Raw genomic sequence first — 20,880 nt, 5'->3', positions numbered from 1 at the left:
TGTACTCATGGTGTGATTCTGAACTTTAGATATCACAATTCAGAACCCAGGCAACTATCAAAATACCTGTGTGAGATACACAGTGACACAAGGGAGAAGAGAACCCATTTTGGAAGCAAACACTTGGTAGATGTAGGCAGGGAGCACAGGAGGCCTCAGTGCAAAGAAAGGAGCTAATCTTCCCAGGATTAATCCCTCATGCTCCAGGGCACTGCCACCACGTGAGGCTAATCCACTCAGCCCAAAACCCACCATCACACTGGGTGGAACTCTTGCTTCTAGCCTGCAGTGAGTCAACCCTATCTATGGAGCAGGAAAGGCAACCATGATGGGTTTAATCAAGGAGATGGTGAGAGGGAGGCTGATAAAGCAGGAAATCAGATGGGACAAGAGGTATAGGTACTTAGAACTTGAAGAGGTCTAGGAGGCAGTTACAGAGAGTGGCTGCACAACGGGTATCAAAAGAAAGTTAGAAGGAGAAAGTCCTAGAGTTCCACAGCACAGTGGGGTGACAATAGTTTACAATAGCCTATTACATATTTTACAAAGAACTGGAAGAGAGAATCTCAACATCTCCAAATATAACGGAAGAATAATGAGATGAAAATGCTAATTATCCTGATTTGGTCAGTGTATGCTATATACATTTGTTTTAATATTACTATACCCATAAATAATGAAATTATTACAGTTAATAAAATTTTTAAAGTCTTAATGTATTAAGGTTTATTTTATAGGCCTAAGAATTTAGTTTCCACCATATAAAACTCTTTTCTTTGCACAAAAAAGAGATAACTGTTTCCAATTAAATAATTGTGAATTTTTTAGGTTTAACCAAATTAAAGTTGTTGGTCAATTATAGCTAATTTGAATAAAAAATGAAGTTCATGAATTCATGTGGTGTTTGATTATGTGCAATTTAATCCTTAGCCCTGCTCTAAATGAAGCAGTATCCACTTTTGGTGGAGTAAAAAATGAAAGGTCAGATACTACTTGTATACAGATATATACATATATGTCTAAACACATATTAAATGTCAATTTCCTTCAAAACTCTTTCTAAAGTATTGGCAGTGCCAGCTTTTGTATGTAACATTTTTTCTTTTTGACATCAAGTTCTATAAAAGAGGAACAGGTCAGAAGAAACAGACTTCCTCCCATCTTGATGACTAGTAGCCAACATTCTTGGAAAACTATCAGGTCACTTGTGCTTGCAACTCTAGTAGACTATTCATTTGCTAGAGCTACTGTAACACCATATGACAAACTGAGTGTCTTAAACGAATTTATTATGTAACAGATCTAGGGGTTAAAACTAGAAAATGAATTTGTGCGGGTTGCCTTCTTTTGAGGTCAGTAACAATGAATCTGTTCTATGCCTCTCTCCTAGCTATTGCTGGTTGCTGGCCATCTATGGTATTCTTTGGTACTTAGATTCCTTACCCAGGTCTCTGCTCACATCTGTATATGGCAGGCTTTCTATGTGTGCCTGAATTCACATTTTTTTCTTTTTATAAGGACACCAGTCATATTGGATTAGGAGCTCACTCTATGCCAATAGAACCTCGTCTTAGCTGCTTAGTTTCCAGTGAGCCTATTAGCACATCAGCTCACGTTGTGAGTTACAAGGCTTAGGATACAAACAATCAAATTTAGGGGACAATATTCATTCTATAACATAAAGCCATTGAGGAGAAATCCAATTTCAATAAGGAAAAGGTAAAATTGAGCACGGAGAAGAAGAGTCCTTAGCACAGAACTGATAAACCCTAGAAATGTCCCAAATCCTCACCATACCCATAACCCATGCCAGACCCACTATTGGATGAATGATCCTCTGACTCAGATCTGCAGCTACCTGACCATATCTCATGGACAAGAACCACAAACATGGGTGAAAGTAAGGAGGTGAAGGTGAGACTTGAGTACCCAGAATTTAGGTGAGGTGAGAGTGATGTGTCCCTACAAATTAAAGTTAAGTTGAAGTAAATGCGACCACAATGGGCTGTCACTCACTGGGACTAAGTTAATAGTAGTTTTAGTTATATCTAGAGCAAGTCTAAGTGCATACAGCTAAGAGTTTTATACCTGAAATATGAAGTCTTGTTCTTAATAACATCAACACTGGGTTTAAGTAGTGACTAAAGACCACCTAGTTTTTCAGTACCTATAACTCTCTGGCCCAAAAAGTAAGTTTATAATCTACTAGGTCACACATGAATGAATCAACATCATTAATAAATAAAAATATATTATTTTGCACTAAAGTAACTTACCTTTTCATTTCATTTCCACAAACTTTTGGAAGGACCTTCAAACGTATGAGTAAAAATCCATTTGTACCTAGAATAACTGTACTGATTTCATCTAAAAACTTAGCTTGAAATCAGCATCCTTTCTGACTGTGTTCTTTTGCTTTATAATCTCTTAGCCCAAATCAGGGCAAACTGGACTCTGTCACTGTGGAAGACCCTAATGAATGGTAAGTTCAAATTTTTTTAAAGATTTATTTTCATTCATTTGAAAGACAGAGTTACAAAGAGGTGGAGACAGAGAGAGAGAGAAGTCTTTTTCTACTGGTCCAACTTTCCAAATGGCTGCAGTGACTGGAACTGGGCCAGTCTGAACTAAGGTGCCAGAAGCTTCCTCCAGGTATCCCACATGAGTTCAGGGGTTCTCTGCTGCCTTCTTAAGGTGCACCAGCAGAGAGCTGGATTGGAAGTGGAGCAGCCAAGACTTCACCCAGCACCTATGTGGGATGTCCAGCACTGCAGACCAGGGTTTTAACCTGCTACACCAAGATACAGCCCCTGAAGTTCAAATAAACTTCAATAGATATACATATACACAATATATATATATATATATATATATATATATATATACGTAATCACACATAGATATTTCTGTCATCACCTGCTGAAGCATAGTACAGTGAAGGAATAAGGCTGGGGTTAGTAGAATTTACTCTCAGGAATATCCTTAGGAATACAGGTTGTCCTGATACTTTCTAAATCTTCTCACTGTGGATCTGTGGAGAACTTTTTATTTTCCTGAGATCAAATTATACATAAGATACACAGGTTATGGAAAGCATACCTCTTCCAGTCAGTAGGTTTCTCACTCTTAATTAGTAGTAGACAGTCAACCTAAGAAAATGTAAAGTGTCTCCACTTGAATAGTCCAGTGAAGAAAAGAATCCTATTTGGAGCGAAGATGAGAAAATAGCAGAAAGCAGCAGTGGGGCCCTCCTAGAAATGATCTGATCTACTGGAACCTGGATGTGTGCCTCACTGTCCATGCTCTGCCATGTGAGGCTGCCTCCCCAAACCCTGCTCAAGGCTGCAGCCATTCAACCCTATCTCATGGACAGAAGACAATGATGGGTGAAATAAGGAGATGATGAAAGAACTTGAGAATCAGGACATTAGACAGGGTAAGAGGGTTGTTTCCTGTAACCTACAGAAAATCTGAAATAAATGCGACTTTAGAAGGCTTATATACCTTGGGGTTCAAATAAGTTACTTCATTATGGAAACATTTCTATTTTCACAGACCTGTGGCATTCATTACCAACATATAAAGTCTCATTTTCATTAAAAAGGGTCAACAAGTTCAAGTGAATGATATACACAAGTGCATTTACATATCAATAGTTCATAGGTTGTAGCATAATTTTTAACTGTTTGCTCAAAAAGTAATTTTGAGTTACATTTTGTGTTTGTATTTAAATTTTCAATAGCCAGTATGATTTTACATCTGGTGCCTGGGATCTAGCTCCCAGAGATAGTATGGCATAAATAAATCAACTATGATATATGGACAAATATGCATTGCCAGATAAATATAGATATATGCTAATGATATGTACACATATATAGAGGATACATATATGGACACTCACAAAAGCAAATATACCAGAAGAAGGAGAAGAGAGAAGTGAGGCAAACTTCTTGAGTGGAGCATGGCAAGAGAGTCATTGACACTTTTAATGTTCTCACCATGGCATATGTAGATACTTTTCCCATGTTTTGCACAGATTTGGATAACAGACGAGCATGTCATAAGAGGAATACTTCTTCCTCCTGGTAATATTCACATTGAGTAACCCCTAGACAAAGTTGTAAGGAAACTTTCAAAAACGCCTGTGGTTAGACTTTATTGTACTGGCGGATGAAAAGAAAGAGTCTTATTTGGAGCCAGGAAGAGGTGCCAGTGGATAGAAAGAAGAGGAGCCTGTAGCAGAGAAGAATGGAGCTAATGGAACCTGGGTGTGTTCCTCATCCTCCAGGTCTCTGCCACCAAATGAGGTTGGTGCCTGAAAACAAACTCACCATCACACTAATAGAGCCACTCACACATAAATTTACTTAACCTTCTCTGAGGGGCAGGAATGACGGCCATTTGGAATGAAAGTAAGGAGGTAATAGGTGTACTTAGGATGCACAGCATTTGATGAAGTAAGAGTGATGTATAATCATAAAGTGAAGTTGAATTTGAAATAAATTCTACCACAAAAGCCTTTTACACATCAATATTAAGATATTCAGAACATAAAACTGGACCAGCCTAAGGAAATCATTACCACCATATAAACTCATCCCTAATTTTTAAAAGCCAGATTCATGCAGCTATGGGGGGAAGAGCAGCTATAATCCAAAAGTTGTACTTACAAAATGTATATTTATTAAATAAAAGCTTTCTGTAAAAAAGCCAGTTTCAAATGAGTAACATAGAGATGCATATTAAAGCATCAAGTTTTAGAATAATGTGATCACCTGACCAAAAGTAAGGCATAATCACATGATTTATGCCTACATTCTATTCTTTAATCCTTTACTCACCCTTGAATGAATTGACATCAGAGATCTATGAAAAACCATCATTGAAATGTAAGTTATAAATTAATGGAAAAATATACTTCAAAAAGTTTGAGGAAAAAAAAAGTTTAATGAAGAGGAACAGTGTTTGGGGCAGCAGGATATGCTGCCACTTGTAATGTCGCATCCCATATCGGAGTGGCAATTCAAGTCCCAGCTGCTCCACTTCCTATCCAGCTTCCTACTAATGCCCCGGGCACCCATGTGGGAGACCAACATGGAGTTACTGGCTCTTGGTTTCAGCCTTACTAGCCCCAGCTATTTTGTCCATTTGGGGAGGAAACCAGCATCTTCTGCCACTTTTCCCAGGCCATTAGCAAGCACTTAGGACACAAATTAGCATCCATATGGCATGCCAGCGTCAGAGGTGTTGGCTTTACCCACTGTGCCACAATGCTGGCCCCTGACTATATATTTTATAATCCCTAGCTTACACCTGAATGAACTGACATCAATAAACTATGTGGAGCCTGTTAATAAAATATGTTAGACACTAACACATGCAGACTTCAAAAATTTCACAGGAAAGGATCAGATTTCAGTGCAGTGATTGATTGTCACCACTTGGGACACTCACATCCCTTAACAGAGTGCCTAGTTTGCCTCCTGGCTCCTCACTTTCACTTCAGCTTCCTGCTAATACACACCCTTGGAGGTAGCAAGTAATGGCTGAAGTGCTTCTTTCTTGTTGTCCAAGTGGAGACCTAGACTGAGTTCAAGTTACTGGCTTCAGCCTGGCACCTCTTGTGTGTGTTGCAGGCATCTGGAGAGTGAACCAACCAAGAGAAGATCCTTCTGTTTGTTTCTCAGTCTCTCTTTTTGCCTTCAAATAAAATGGAGAAAAAAGGGGTCTTGGAGAGTTGGGCATTTGACACAGTGGGTACTATGTCATTTGAGATCCAACTTCCCATGTCAGAGTGTCCGTGTTTTAGTGCTGGCCCCATCCTTGATGCCAGCTTCCTACTAATGTGCATGCTAGAAGGAAGTCAGGTAGTTGGATCCTTGCCAAGGATCTGGAAGACCAGATTGAGTTCCTGGTTCCAAGCTTTGGCACAGGCTAGTTCTGGCTGTTGCAGGCACAGGTGAAGTAAACTGATAGGTAGGAGGCTGTCACTTTGCAGAAAAACTGAACATGAATCTTGAGTCATTTTATTCTACAGAACAGATACTCATAACAAATATACAACGTGCAATTTTAATGCAAAAGTGTATTTTCACAAAGATAGTTATATTCCTTTGTTTATATCTATAGAACTTTTTAAAGCATTGTTTGTAAAGCTGATCTGATATAGATAACTTTCTTCAATTTGTTTGTCTTAGAATATCTTTCCCTTCATTTATGAAATATAGCTAACCTAGTTAAAGTATTCTGAAAGACATTTTTTCAGAATTTTGAATATATTATTCTATTTTCTCCTACCTGTACTGTTTCTATTGAAACCTTGGTTACTATTCTAATGGGGTTTCTATCAAAGGTCACTTGATAATTTTCTCTTGCAGATATTAATATTTCTTGTGTTGTACTTTTTTTTTTGACAGGTAGAGTGGACAGTGAGAGAGAGAGAGAGACAGAGAGAAAGGTCTTCCTTTTCCTTTGGTTCACCCCCCAATGGCCGTTGCGGCCGGCGTACCACGCTGATCTGAAGCCAGGAGCAAGGTGCTTCTCCTGGTCTCCCAAGAAGGTGCAGGGCCCAACATTTTGGGACATCCTCTATTGCACTCCCAGGCCACAGCAGAGAGCAGGACTGGACGGGACAGAATCCCGCTCCTGACTGGGACTAGAACCCGGGGTGCCAGTGCCGCAGGTGGAGGATTAGCATATTGAGCTGTGGCGCCAGCCTTGTGTTGTACTTTTGAGAGTTTGACAGTCGTATGTCATGGTGAAGATCATTTCTGGTTATTTTATTTGAGGTTCTGTGGGCCTTCTATTCTTGGATGTTCATTATCTTTCTCCAAATTAAAAAAGGAACCTGGAGGGGCCAGCGACATGGCTCACTGTGTTGATCCTTCTCCTGCGGTGCCTGCATCCTGTATGGGTGCCAGGTTCTAGTCCCAGTTGCTCCTCTTTTGGTCCAGCTCTCTGCTGTGGCCCGGAAAGGCAGTGGAGGATGGCCCAAGCACTTAGGCCCCTGCACCCACATGGGAGACCAGGAGGAAGCACCTGGCTCCTGCCTTCAGATTGGCACAGCTCTGGCTGTAGTGGCCATTTGAGGGGTGAACTAACAGAAGGAAGATCTCTCTCTCTCTCTCTCTCTCTCACTGTCTAACTCTATCTGTCAAATAAATTAAAAAAAAAAAGGAACCTGGAAAGTTTTCAGCCATTATCTCAATGAGTAGATTTTCTAGTCCATTAATCCTCTCTCCTCTCTCTGGAATTCCCAGAATTTGGATATTTATTTGTTTGATGGTTTCGCAAATGTCTCAAGGCTGTCTTCATTTTCTTTCTCTACATTTTTCTTTTCTTTGATCTGGCTGAGGTGATATTCCAAATGATTTTTATTCAAATTCAGATGTTCTTTCTTCCATTTGATCAAGTCTGTTGTTGAGGTTTTCAACTTTATTTTTCGCTTGATCTGTTGAGTTTGTTTCCAAGATTTGTTTGGTTCTTCTTCAAGATGTCTTACTCCTTCCTGAATGTCTCATTGATATCATGCATTATTTTCTGATTTTATTTAACTATTTGTCTGTGTTCACTTGTATCTCTTTGATAATCCATATAATCCCTCTTCTGAATTCTTCAGTCATTTTATCAATCACTTTTTATTTGAGATCTGATACAAGAATGGTATTCTGTTCCTTTTCAGGCATCATGGCACCTTATTTTTTCATATTACTTGTGAACCTACGTTGAGAATTGCATATCTGGTAGATAAGATGTCTCTACGTTCTCTTATTGATTAGCCTTCATGATAATCTACTTTTCAAGATTTGACATGGTATGTCAATTTGGCAGGCAATGTTGGCTTTGGTTTCACTTGGGCACTGTAGCATGATGTTATCATTTCTTTGACTGTAATCAATGCCTACAGTGTTGGAATCAGAGTAACTTACAATTTCCAGGGGTCATGCCAGAGTGAAGATACTCTAGACCTGAGCAGAACACACAGTAGTGAGGGGCGAGGTCTCCACTGTTAGGCCATTCCTGTAATGGAAGTGGTAGCACATGAATCAGGATGAATATTTCTTCTGACACCATCAGGATGTACTCTTCGGTTGGAGGAATTAGCTTTAGCTGGCCACCCGACAGAATGTGGGGCACTTGTAGAACCCACCCTCAGTTCCAAAAGCAGAATTCACACAGATGGGGAAGAGAGGGCTTGATGGGAGGAGAGGGCTGCAAGGGAGCATAGCTCCCATCTTCAGTCCTGTGGCAGGCCCACACACAGCTGATTGCAGAAGTCCTGCACTCTCCTGGTACCTGCTGTTAGTCTTCCTAATTGGCACAATAGCTGGTATGAGGCTGGACCAAAGCCAGGAATCCAGGACATTCTTCCGGGTCTCCCATGTGGATGCATGGGCCCAAAAACTTGGGTCATCTTCTGCCACTTTCCCAGGCACACATCAAGGGAGCTTGATCAGAAGTGGAGCAGCAGGGGAGCAGAGCAGTGCCCAATGGGATGCAAACATCCTAGGTTACAGCTTAACCTATGCCACTACATCAGCCTCCATAAAGTTACATATCTAATAAAAAATACCTACCAAGTTCAAACAGTGATATAACATGACCACCTGAAGATCAACCAGTTCACATCCAGAGTAATTGTAGTCATTTGAACAAAAGTAATAAGATAAAATCCTGTGTGATTTCTGACTATATATCTTTATATTCACTTAGGTCAAACCCAAATGAAACAATACCCATTACTTATGTGGAATACATCAATGACATGTGAGTGAAAAACCCATTCAATGTGTGTATATGTATATATGGATCCCCCAAAAGACACAGGTAATTATGTGCAATCCTTAAAATTATGCTACTAACTATGAACTGATTGATATTTAAATACACATGTGCATGTCACTAACTTGAACTTGGAAGGCATTTTTTGAAAATTAAAAATGAAGCTTCATATGAATATCTCAGGACTATTAAAACAGAAGTATATCCAGAGTGAAATAACTATTCTTTTAATCCCTAGCCTATAAGGGTTGCATTTACGTCAGATGACATGTTTTTACCTGTGTATGTATATGTGTTGTGTGTATGTGTATAGGTGTGTGCATGAATAATCATCAAAAGGAGCATGAAATATCTTTTTCTCTCCTTTCACTTTTAGTCTGCATGCATCTTTGTTGGTGAGATGTGTTTCTTGTAGACAGCACATACATGGGTTTTGTTTTTTAACCCATTCAGTCTCTGTCCTTTAACTTGAGAGTTGAGGCCATTTACATTCAAGGTGACTATTGATAAGTAATGACTTTGGCCTGCAATTTTTCCTTTAATATTCCTATTTTTATTTACTTTGGATTCCTTTGTGTTTTTACTGGGGGGTTTTCTGCCTTTATCTTCTCTTTGGTAGGGATGACCATTTTTCTGTGTTTCTGTGTGTGCACATCCTTCAGCATCTTTTGCGAGGCTGGATGGGTGATGACAAATTCTTTGAATTTCTGTTTGTTATGGAAGGTCTTTATTTCACCTTTATTCAGAAATTATAGCTTTTCCAGGTACAGTGCTCTGGGTTGACAGTTTTTTTTTTTTCTCAAGATGGAATGTATTTCACCATTCTCTCCTAGCCTGTAATGTTTGTGATGAAAAGTCTATTGTGAGTCTAATTTGAAATACTCTGAAAGTAATCTGGCATTTCCCTCATGCACATTTTAGAATCTTCCCTTTATGGTTTTCTGTAGAGAGCTTGATTAAAATGTGTTGTCATGGGGAGGATCTTCTCTGGTCATGTGTATTAGGAGTTCTATGTGCTTCCTTTACTTCATTGTCCCTTTCTTTCTCCAAAATGGGAAGTTTTCTATTATTAAATGAAAAAGGCTTTCTAATACTTTCTCTTTTCATGCCTTCAGGAACTCCTAGGGCCCATATGCTTGATCACTTGATAGTATCTTGTAGATTTCCAACAGTGCTTTTTAGTTTTCCAATTTGTTCTTGTTCTTTTTGGTCTGACTGTATAATTTCCTTCAATTTGTCTTCTAAGTTGGGTATTCTTTCTTCTAGTTCATATATGCTCTTGTTAAGGCTTTCCACTGCATTTTTTTGTTTGTTCTATTGAATTCTTCATTTCCAAGATTTCATTTTGATTTCTCTTCAAGATCTCAATTTCATGGGAGAAATTTTCATTCATTTCATGTATGGATTTCATTAGTTTGTGCATTTGCTTCTGATTACTTCTGAGTAATCATACAATAAATTTTTTGAATTCCAGTTCTGGCATTTCTTCAATCTCTTCACCTTCATATTCTAGTATTGAAGTGTTGTATTCTTTTGGAAGGCATCATGCTTTTTCCTTATTCTTGTTTCTTGAATTGGTGCATTTATTATTCAGCATTTCTGGAGATACTCATTGGTTTCTTTGTCTTTTTGCTGTGGTGGCTTTTATCTTTGGATTATGCCTCTGTATTAGCAGAGTGTCTATTTTTTCAGTGAATACCTAGAGGTGTATGGTGGCTGTGGTCAGCGAGCTCTGTTCAGTACTCCAGGGTGAAGGCAGTGTCTAAAGTGACACACAGGTTGGGCATGGAAAATCTTTTTTTTTTTAATCTGAGGGGAAATTTTTTCTGCTCTGTTGACATAGCCTCAGCTCACCTCTTCTCAAATGAGACTGGTGCCTGGACGCTAGCCCCAGTGGGTATAATATTTGTCCATGCTGCCACTAGGAACACACCAAGGATCTGTTCAGTCCTCAGTGTAAGCTCAGATTCCCCAGCAATGTCCCTCACCAGGGAACCTGGGATCCCTGAGCATGTGGAGCCTCCCAGAGTGACTGCCCAAAGTCCCAGCCACACCCCATAAAGATTCATTTCTAATAAAAATACATACCAAGCTCAAACAGTGATATAACATGACCATCTGAAGATTAACCAGTTCACATTCAAAGTAACTATTGTCATTTGAGCAAAAATAGTAAGATAAAATCCTGTGTAATTTCTGACTATATATATCTTTATATTCCCTTAGCTCACACTCAGAAGACTCAAAATCCATTACTGATGTGGAATCCATCAGGGACAAGTGAGTGAAAAACAAATTCAATATGTGTGTATGTATACATGAATTCCCCAAGACACAGGTAAGTATATACAATCCTTAAAATTAAGCTACTGCAGCCGGCGCCGCAGCTCACTAGGCTAATCCTCCGCCTTGCGGCGCCGGCACCCTGGGTTCTAGTCCCGGTCGGGGCACCGGATTCTGTCCCGGTTGCCCCTCTTCCAGGCCAGCTCTCTGCTGTGGCCCGGGAGTGCAGTGGAAGATGGCCCAAGTGCTTGGGCCCTGCACCCCAAGGGAGACCAGGAGAAGCACCTGGCTCCTGCCATCGGATCGGCGCAGTGCGCTGGTTGCAGCGCGCCGGCTGCGGCAGCCATTGGAGGGTGAACCAACGGCAAAAGAAGACCTTTCTCTCTGTCTCTCTCTCTCTCACTGTCCACTCCTGCCTTTAAAAAAAAAATTAAGCTACTGCTTGTGAACTGATATTTAAATACACATGTGCATTTCACTAATTTGAACTTGGTAGGTATTTTTGAAAATTAAAAATGAAGCTTCATATGACAATAATGAATATCTCAGGACTATTAAAACAGAAATATATCCAGAATGAAATTTTAACTACTCTTTTAATCCCTAATCTATAAGGGTTGCATTTATGTCAGATTACATATATTTATCTGTATATGCATATGTGGTATGTGTGTATGTGTTTAGGTGGGTGGATGAATAATCATCAAAAAACTCATGGAGCAGCCCACATTGTAGTGCAGCAGGTTGATATTACTTGCAGCTAAGGCATCACAGATTACAATGCTTGTTCCAGTCTTGGCTGTACCCCTTCCAATCCAACTTCCTGTTAATGTATCTGGGAAGGACGTGGCTGATGATCCAGTGTTGGGCCCTGTTACCTGCAAGGGAAACTGACATAGAGTTTCTGCCTCCTGACATTGGCCTGGTCCAGCCACAGTCATTGAAGCCATTTAGGGAGTGAATAAGTAAAGGCCAGCTATCTCTCTCTCTCTCTCTCTCTCTCTCTCTATATATATATATATATATATATATATCTTGCTCACTCTCTTCCACTCTCTCCATCACTCTGCCTTTCAACTAAATCTTTTTTAAAACCAAAATGAATGGAAATATAAGTTATGAAATAACTATGCCTGTATTTAAAAATGTTTGCATTATAATAAGCTTAACACTCAATTCCATTTTCATGGACTTTTTAAAGATTTTATATTTTTTAACTTTTATTTAATGAATATAAATTTCCAAAGTACAGCTTATGGATTATAATGGCTTCCCCCCTATAACTTCCCTCCCACCCGCAACCCTCCCCTTTCCTACTCCCTCTCCCCTTCCATTCACATCAAGATTCATTTTCAATTCTCTTTATATACAGAAGATCAGTTTAGTATACATTAAGTAAAGATTTCAACAGTTTGCTCCCACACAGAAACATAGAGTGAAAATACTGTTTGAGTACTAGTTATAGCATTAAATCTCCATGTACAGCACACTAAGGGCAAAGATCCTAGATGAGGAGTAAGTGCACAGTGACTCCTGTTGTTGACTTAACAAATTGACACTCTTGTTTATGGCATCAGTAATCACCCTAGGCTCTTGTCATGAGCTGTCAAGGCTATGGAAGCCCCCTGAGTTCACTGACTCTGATCATATTTAGACAAGGTCGTAGTCAAAGTGGAAGTTCTCTCCTCCCTTCAGAGAAAGGTACCTCCTTCTTTGATGACCCGTTCTTTCCACTGGGATCTCACTCGTGGAGATCTTTCATTTAGGTTTTTTTTTTTTCCCCAGAGTGTCTTGGCTTTCCATCCCTGAAATAATCTCATGGGCTTTTCAGCCAGATCCGCATGTCCTAAGGGCTGATTCTGAGGCCAGAGTGCTGTTTAGGACATCTGCCATTCTATGGGTCTGCTGTGTATCTCACTTCCCATGTTGGATCGTTCTCTCCCTTTTTGATTCTATCAGTTAGTATTTGCAGACACTAGTCTTGTTTATGTGATCCCTTTGGCTCTTAGTCCTATCATTATGATCAATTGTGAACAGAAATTGATCACTGGGACCAGTGAGATGGCAATGAGTGGTAGAGTTACAGACAGTGACAGGGAGAGACAAAGAGAGAGAAAGGTCTTCCTTCCGTTAGTTCACTCCCCAAATGGTTGCAATGGACAAAGCTGCGCTGATACAAAGCCAGGAACCAGGTGCTTCTTCGCAGTCTCCCATGGGGTTGCAAGTGCTCAAGTACTTGAGCCAACTTCTACTGCTTTTCCAGGCCATAGCAAGGGAGCTAGATTGGAAAAGGAGCAGCTGGGACTCAAACCAGCCCCCACATGGGATCCACCACAGGCAAAGGATTAACCTACTGCACCATGGCGCCAGCCACCATGAATATTTTTAATTGCTCTCATACACACATAGATATTTCTATCAACACCACACATGTAGAAACATAATACAATGAAAGAAAACAGTTGAGTCTTGTGAAATTTACTGTGAGGAAGGTCCTTGAGAACATTTCCATACCTGTAGAGAACTTTTTGTTTTTCTTAGGTCAAATTTGGTAACAAAAGAAGTCATGAAAGGCATGCCTCTTCCAGTCAGTATCTTTGTAACTTTTATTTAGTTTGGGACAAACAGTCCTTTAGGAAACTCAGTTTTGCCATTTGTGGCTCTCTGCTAGAGTGGGCTGAAGAAGGAGAGATTTCCATTTGGAGAAAGAGGAGGAAGTAGTCGTCAGGAAACTCTGGTGCCCTCAGCAGAAGTGACCAGGGCTAATGGAACCTGGATTTGTGCCTCATCTTCCAAACTCTGCCACCACATAAGGCTGGTACATCAACCGTTAGGACAAGAGCTGATCAAGTCACTGTTTCTCATAGTGTCCATTTCATTTCAACAAGTTTCCCCTTTGGTGATCAGTGATTTGTACAAGTGCATTTAAATGTCAATCAGTTCATGGGTAGTACCATAGTTTTAACTATGTGACCCTCAAAATAATTTAGAATTATGTGTTGTTTCTTTAGGCCACCCTCTAATGAGTTGATGCCAGTTGCCTCTGATGGAGCCACCAATGAAACGTGAGTTATAAAATAAACACTTAAAGATGTATATGTATTTTCCAAGAAGTCTTTGCCAGTACTTATATCTTGCAGGGGTTTTCCAATGCTTTCTAATAATTTGATGGTGTAGGGTCATAGATTTAAGTCTTTAATCCATGTTGAGTGAATTTTTGTGTAAGGTAAAAGGTAGGGGTCTTGCTTCATGACTCTGCACGTGGAAATCCAATTTTCCCAGCACCATTTATTGAATAGATTGTCCTTACTCCAGGGATTGGTTTTGGATCCTTGATCAAATATAAGTTGGCCATTGATGTTTGGATTCATTTCTGGTGTTTCTATTCTGTTCCATTGGTCTATCTATCTGTTTCTGTACCAGTACCATGCTGTTTTGATAACAACTGCCCTGTAGTATGTCCTGAAATCTGATATTGTGATGCCTCCAGCTTTGTTTTTGTTGTACAAGATTGCTTTAGCTATTCGAGTTCTCCTGTGTCTCCATATGAATTTCAGCATCATTTTTTCCAGATCTGAAAAGAAGGTCTTTGGTATCTTGATTGGTATTGCATTGAATGTATAAATTGCTTTTGGGAGAATGGACATTTTGATGATATTGGTTCTTCCAATCCATGAGCATGGAAGATTTTTCCAGTTTTTGGTATCCTCTTCTATTTCTTTCCTTAAAGTTTTGTAATTTTCATTGTAGAGATCCTTAACATCCTTGGTTAAGTTTATTCCAAGGTATTTGATTGTTTTTGTAGCTATTGTGAATGGGATTGATCTTAGAAGTTCTTCCTCAGCCGTGGCATTGCCTGTGTATACAAAGGCTGTTAATTTTTGTGCATTGATTTTATATCCTGCTACTTTGCCAAACTTTTCTACGAGTTCCAATAGTCTCTTAGTAGTCTCTCTTTGGGTCCCCTAAATAAAGAATCATATCAGAAGCACAGGCAGTCAAAGCCAAAATTAACATTTGGGATTGCATCAAATTGAGAAGTTTCTGTACTTCAAAAGAAACAGTCAGGAGAGTGAAGAGGCAACCAACAGAATGGGAAAATATATTTGCAAACGATGCAACAGATAAAGGGTTGATAACCAGAATCTACAAAGAAATCAAGAAACTCTACAACATCAAAACACACAACCCACTTAAGAGATGGGCCAAGGACCTCAAGAGACATTTTTCAAAAGATGTAATCCAAATGGCCAACAGGCACATGAAAAAATGTTCAAGATCACTAGCAATCAGGGAAATGCAAATCAAAACCACAATGAGGTTTCACCTCACCCCGGTTAGAATGGCTCACATTCAGAAATCTACCAACAACAGATGCTGGCGAGGATGTGGGGAAAAAGGGACACTAACCCACTGTTGGTGGGAATGCAAACTGGTCAAGCCACTATGGAAGTCAGTGTGGAGATTCCTCAGAAACCTGAATATAACCCTACCATTCAACCCAGCCATCCCACTCCTCGGAATTAACCCAAAGGAAATTAAATTGGCAAACAAAAAAGCAGTCTGCACCTTAATGTTTACTGCAGCTCATTTCACAATAGCCAAGACCTGGAATCAACCCAAATGCCCATCAACAGTAGACTGGATAAAGAAATTATGGGACATGTACTCTATAGAATACTATACAGCAAGCCGGTGCCGTGGCTCACTAGGCTAATCCTCTGCCGGCACACCGTGTTCTAGTCCCAGTCAGGGTGCCGGATTCTGTCCTGGTTGCCCCTCTTCCAGGCCAGCTCTCTGCTGTGGCCAGGGAATGCAGTGGAGGATGGCCCAAGTGCTTGGGTCCTGCACCCCATGGGAGACCAGATAAGTACCTGGCTCCTGCCTTCGGATCAGCGCGTGGTGCGCCAGCTGCAGCGTGCCGGCCACGGCGGGCATTGGAGGGTGAACCAACGGCAAAGGAAGACCTTTCTCTCTGTCTCTCTCTCTCACTGTCCACTCTTCCTGTCCAAAAAAAAAAAAAAAAAAAGACTACTGCAAGGCTGGCGCTGTGGCATAGCAAATAAAGCCACCTCCTGCAATGCCGGTATCCCCATATGGGCACCAGTTTGAGTCCTGATTGCTCCACTTCCAATCCAGCTCTCTGCTGATGACCTGGGGAATGGGGAAGCAGTAGAAGATGGCCCGAGTCCTTGGGCCCCTGCATCCATTGAGAGATGCCGAAGAATCTCCTGGCTCCTGGCTTTGGGTTGGCCTAGCTCAACTATTGCAGCAATCTGGGGAGCGAACCAGTGGATGGAAGGCTTTCTCTCTCTTTCTCTCTCTCTCTGCTTCTCCTTCTCTCTGTATGTATCTCTGACTTTCAAATAAATTAATCTTAAAAAAAACCCATCATACTGGAAAAAAAAACCTTACTGGATTGGCAGAAGGAGGAGAGAATCCTTTTTGGTGCCAGAAGAAGGCAGCAGTGGACAGGGAGCAGAGAAATTTTGGGGGGCAGGATGGACCAAAAGTAGAGCTAACAACCCTGGAAGAGTCCCTTAGTCTCCAGAGCTCTGTTAGTTTCAACACTAAAAATTGAACAGGAATCTTTTTTAAAAATGATTTATTTTATTTACTTATTATATTTATTTTTCAAAAATATTGAATTATTTATTTATTTATTTATTTGAGAGGTAGAGTTACACACAGAGAGAGGGGGAGACAGCGAGAAAAGTCTTCTATTTGCTGGTCCATTCCCCAAATGGATGCAATGGCCTGAACTGAGCCAATGTGAAACCAGGAGCTAAGAGTTTCTTCCAGGTGTCCCATGTGAATGTAGGGTCCAAAGCACTTGTGCCATCTTCTACTGCTCTCCCAATCCATAGCAGAGAGCTGGATCAGATGTGGAGCAAGAAGGACAAGAACTGGTGCCCATATGGGATGCCAGCACCACAGGCAGAGGTTTAGCCCACAACACCACAGTGCTGGCCCCAATTTATTATATTTATTTGAAAGATAGAGTGTGGAGAGAGAGAGAGGGATGGAAAGACAGTTCACTCTCCAAATGGCCACAATGGGCCAGAGCTGGGCAGATCCAAAGCCAGGAACCTGGAGCTTCATCTGGGTTTCCATCATGGACTTGGTCCACCGTTTATGCTGCTTTCCCAGGCACATTAGTGGAGAGCTAGATTGGAAGTGGAGCAGTTGAGACTCGAACTGGCACACATATGAGATGCTGGCACTGCAGGTGGTAACTTAACCCACTACAATACAGCACCAGACCTGAACAAGAATCTTGAGTCATTTGATGATACTCATTTTACACAAATAACGTTCATTTCCTTGGAAGAGTGATATGTAAGTTTCCAAATAACCAACTTACATGTAAATTGATGTCAATTAGTATACAAATTATAGAGTAGATTGAACTGAAAGTGAAGTCTAGGAAGTCACATTGGTATCTAACTACTTGAATTTTATATTCTTTAGCACCACGGTATATGAATTCACGTCAACTTCCTGGGAAGGAGCTATCAGTGAAATGTAAGATATAAATACAACAATAAGGTATATGTATAAATACACACAAGTGCAAAATAATATATGTTAATTATATATAGAAAATAGGTGCAATATATGTATATAAACACGTGCACACACACACACACACATATACACACAAACACTCATACTCACATATCCACATAGAGAAAGGGAGGAAATTGAGATTTGGGAACTTTCTAGTGAGGAGTATGGCAGAACTCTTTTACACTCCAAATGCATAGTCACTTGATTCTATTTGATACTCAAGGAAGATAACTATGATTGGCGAAAATAAAGAGGGGAAAGTGGGACATAAGAGAGAGGAATCTAGACATGGTAAGTGAGTTGAGATTGAAATAAATGCCCCTTCAAAAGACTCTTACAAGTTGGTGCTAAGACAATAGGTTCTTAAATCTGTATATATTACAGCCTTCACAAACCTAATACATTCATTTTCACCACAAAGAACTTCATTTCTAATTTTTAAAAATCCAATTCAAAAACAGTGACATATATATATGTGTGTGTGTATATATTATATATATATATATATCAGTTTTTAGAATGAATGTAATTAGTTGACACAAAAAGATAAGATCTCATAACGTAGGTATATCACTATTTACTTTTCAATTCTTTAGACTAAATACAGAAGAATGGGCATCAGACACTCATGAGGAGGTACCCAATACCATGTGAGTTATAAATAAATGTTAAAAGATATATATGTGTGTGTGTGTGTGTGTGTGTGTAATACCAAGCCCATGTATACACATTCATGACTAGATATAGGAGAGAACTTTAGAAATTTCATGAAAAGGAATTAAAATCAAGGCTTATGCTGAAATTCAAGCAGAGAGAGATCTTTAAAAGTTCTTAGAATATGACTACTATTATAAAACTATGAATTCATTTCCAAAATTTATAGCTAATTTTAATTGTTTTCTGAAAAACTATTAGCAGTACCCTATGTATGTTTATACACAAATGTATTTCTTTCAAAACACACACAAATAAGACCACAAAAAAAGAAAATTAGGTTGAAATTTGTAAGTCTACTCTTGGGAGTATCCTTGACAACTGATGATAACTTTGGCATCATCTGTTCTCACTGTCAGAAATGTAGTGAATTTTCTATTTTTTTAGATCACACTGGACGAGAGGACAGTTGTGAGTGGCATGATTCTTGCAGTCTGTATATTTGTCATTCTTAGTAACAGCGAATCCTGCAGGAAAGTCTTCTACCACGTGGGACTGGTGACCCAAACCCATTCTGAAACGCATTATGATTTTGACTTAGGCCTAGAGTTACTTTACCATGTCCATATCTCATGGATAAGAAAAACACAGATTTGAAAGTAGGGAGGCAATGGAGGGATTTGAGAATCAGAAATTTGGTGAGATGATAGTGCCTCAAAGTGAAGTGGAATTTGAAATAAATTCTACCACAAAAGGCTGACCCTCACTGGGACTAGAGTAATAAAAAAGAGCTTTACATAAATCTTGAAGCAGATATTTTCAGGACTAAGGTACTGATTACCGTCATAGAAAGCCTCTTTCTCACAAAAATGACAGGCTGAGTTCAAACCGTGATGTACACATGAAATTTAAGGATCAACCAGTTTATGTAGAGTAATAATAGGTTTCTGACCAAATAAAAATAAATTTAGAATTACACCTCAGGTTCAACTGCATACTCTTTTTTCTTTTAAATTTTTCTTTTTTAATTAATTAATTAATTTTCAACTATACACTCTTAAAATCCCTTAGCTCACACATAAACACAAAACACACACACACAGAAAAATAAATATGTATCAACACATCCTTCTGGAAACCCACATATACAAAAACACACTATAGAAAAGGTGAACAAAAAAAAGAGATAAACATTTGTGAAATTACTCTTAGGTGCCTCCTTGGCAATACAGGGTACCTCTTGATACTCTTGAAATTTTTTCACTGTAACATTTGTTGGTAGCTTTCCAGTGTTTCTTAGGTTGAGTTGGTTAAAGAGGAATCTGTCATAAGAGGGGTGCTTCTCTTTGTTGGCATATTTGTCATTCTTAGTTGCAGCCAACCTCTTGAGAAACTGTCAGATTCATTGCGTATGAGATGCTACTAGAGTGGGAGAAGAGAAGAGAGACTACTTTTTGAAATAAGTTGGAGGTAGCAGTGGACAGCAAGCAGCAGAGCCCTCAGCATAAAAGAACAGAACTAATGGAACCTGGGGGAGTCCTCACCCTCCGAATCTCTGCAACCATCTAAGGCTGGTGCCAAAATCCAAACTCACCATTACATTGGATGGAAGGCATGCAGATACTTGATTATACCTCACAGGAAGAAAAACAACTGTTGATGGGTGAAAGTAAGGAGAGGTGATGGAGGGAAGAACTAATAACTGATTTACAGGTGACTTGTTCAGGGGACAACTAGTTGATAAATTAAAAAGTAACTGTAAATATTTTAAGCTTAAAAAGTAAGTCTAAGATGTTATATGGTATCTCACTGTGTACCTTTTTAATCCTTTAGCAATGTCCTGTATGAGTCAGAATCCTCAGGGAGAAAAACCAAAGCAATGTAAGATATAAATGAATAAATAAACATTTATGTCTGTCTGTCTGTCTGTCTGCATTTCTCTGTTTCTTTCTTTCTATAGACATACATACATGCATGCAAATCCATGCATTCACACAAAGAGCACACAGAAATCTGGGATTTTGATTATTCATTGTCAGGAACATCCATGTAATGGGGTTTCCTTGTAATAGGGTCGCTTCTACCCTCCTCTCATGGTAAGCTTCAGCGTGGAATATTTTTGTCTTTTGGATTAAGGTAGAAAAAAGAACAACTTACAGAGGGGAACTTCTTATTCCTACTGTTTATTACCTTTGGTTACCAGGCAGAGACTGTACTGGAGTGAAAGGAAGGAGCGAATCCTGTTTGAAGCAAGGTGGAGGTAGCAGTGAGCAGAAAGCAGAGGAATCCTCAGCTAATGAAAGCTTGTCTATCCCTCCTCCTCTACAGCTCTGCCTCCATACAAAGCTGATGCTCCAAACCCACACACATCCTCACACTGGATAGAGTCCCTGCTTCAGGGCTGCAGCTTCTCAAACCTATCCGTTGGGCAAGAAATACAACCATGATAGGTGAAATTAAAGATGTAATGGAGGGAATGGAGAATCAAGAATTTTGAGGAAGCAAAAGTATAGGGACCTAAAAACAGAAATTGAACTTCAAGTAGGTTTCATGGCAAATGAGGATTATATTTTAGCATGAAGACCTACT

General features: G+C 39.6%; 1 protein-coding gene across 1 annotated transcript in view; it reads left to right on the top strand.

Annotated features, from left to right (window-relative positions):
* The window catches only part of LOC108175444 (phosphatidylinositol 3,4,5-trisphosphate 3-phosphatase TPTE2), a 113,308-nt gene that overhangs the window by 33,052 nt on the left and 59,376 nt on the right, over nucleotides 1–20,880 (top strand). Inside the window, exons 5-7 of the mRNA XM_089303303.1 lie at nucleotides 2,432–2,482; nucleotides 8,716–8,769; nucleotides 11,011–11,064. Of these exons, the coding sequence (XP_089159429.1) occupies nucleotides 2,432–2,482; nucleotides 8,716–8,769; nucleotides 11,011–11,064 (159 nt within the window). The remainder of the gene's footprint in view (nucleotides 1–2,431; nucleotides 2,483–8,715; nucleotides 8,770–11,010; nucleotides 11,065–20,880) is intronic.

Source organism: Oryctolagus cuniculus, chromosome 9 (genome assembly GCF_051225735.1).
Source record: "Oryctolagus cuniculus isolate XC-2025 breed Fujian yellow rabbit chromosome 9, ASM5122573v1, whole genome shotgun sequence".
Taxonomy (NCBI): domain Eukaryota; kingdom Metazoa; phylum Chordata; class Mammalia; order Lagomorpha; family Leporidae; genus Oryctolagus; species Oryctolagus cuniculus.
The sequence above is the reverse complement of the archived record's forward strand: the minus strand, read 5'-3'. Positions and strand labels throughout refer to the sequence as shown.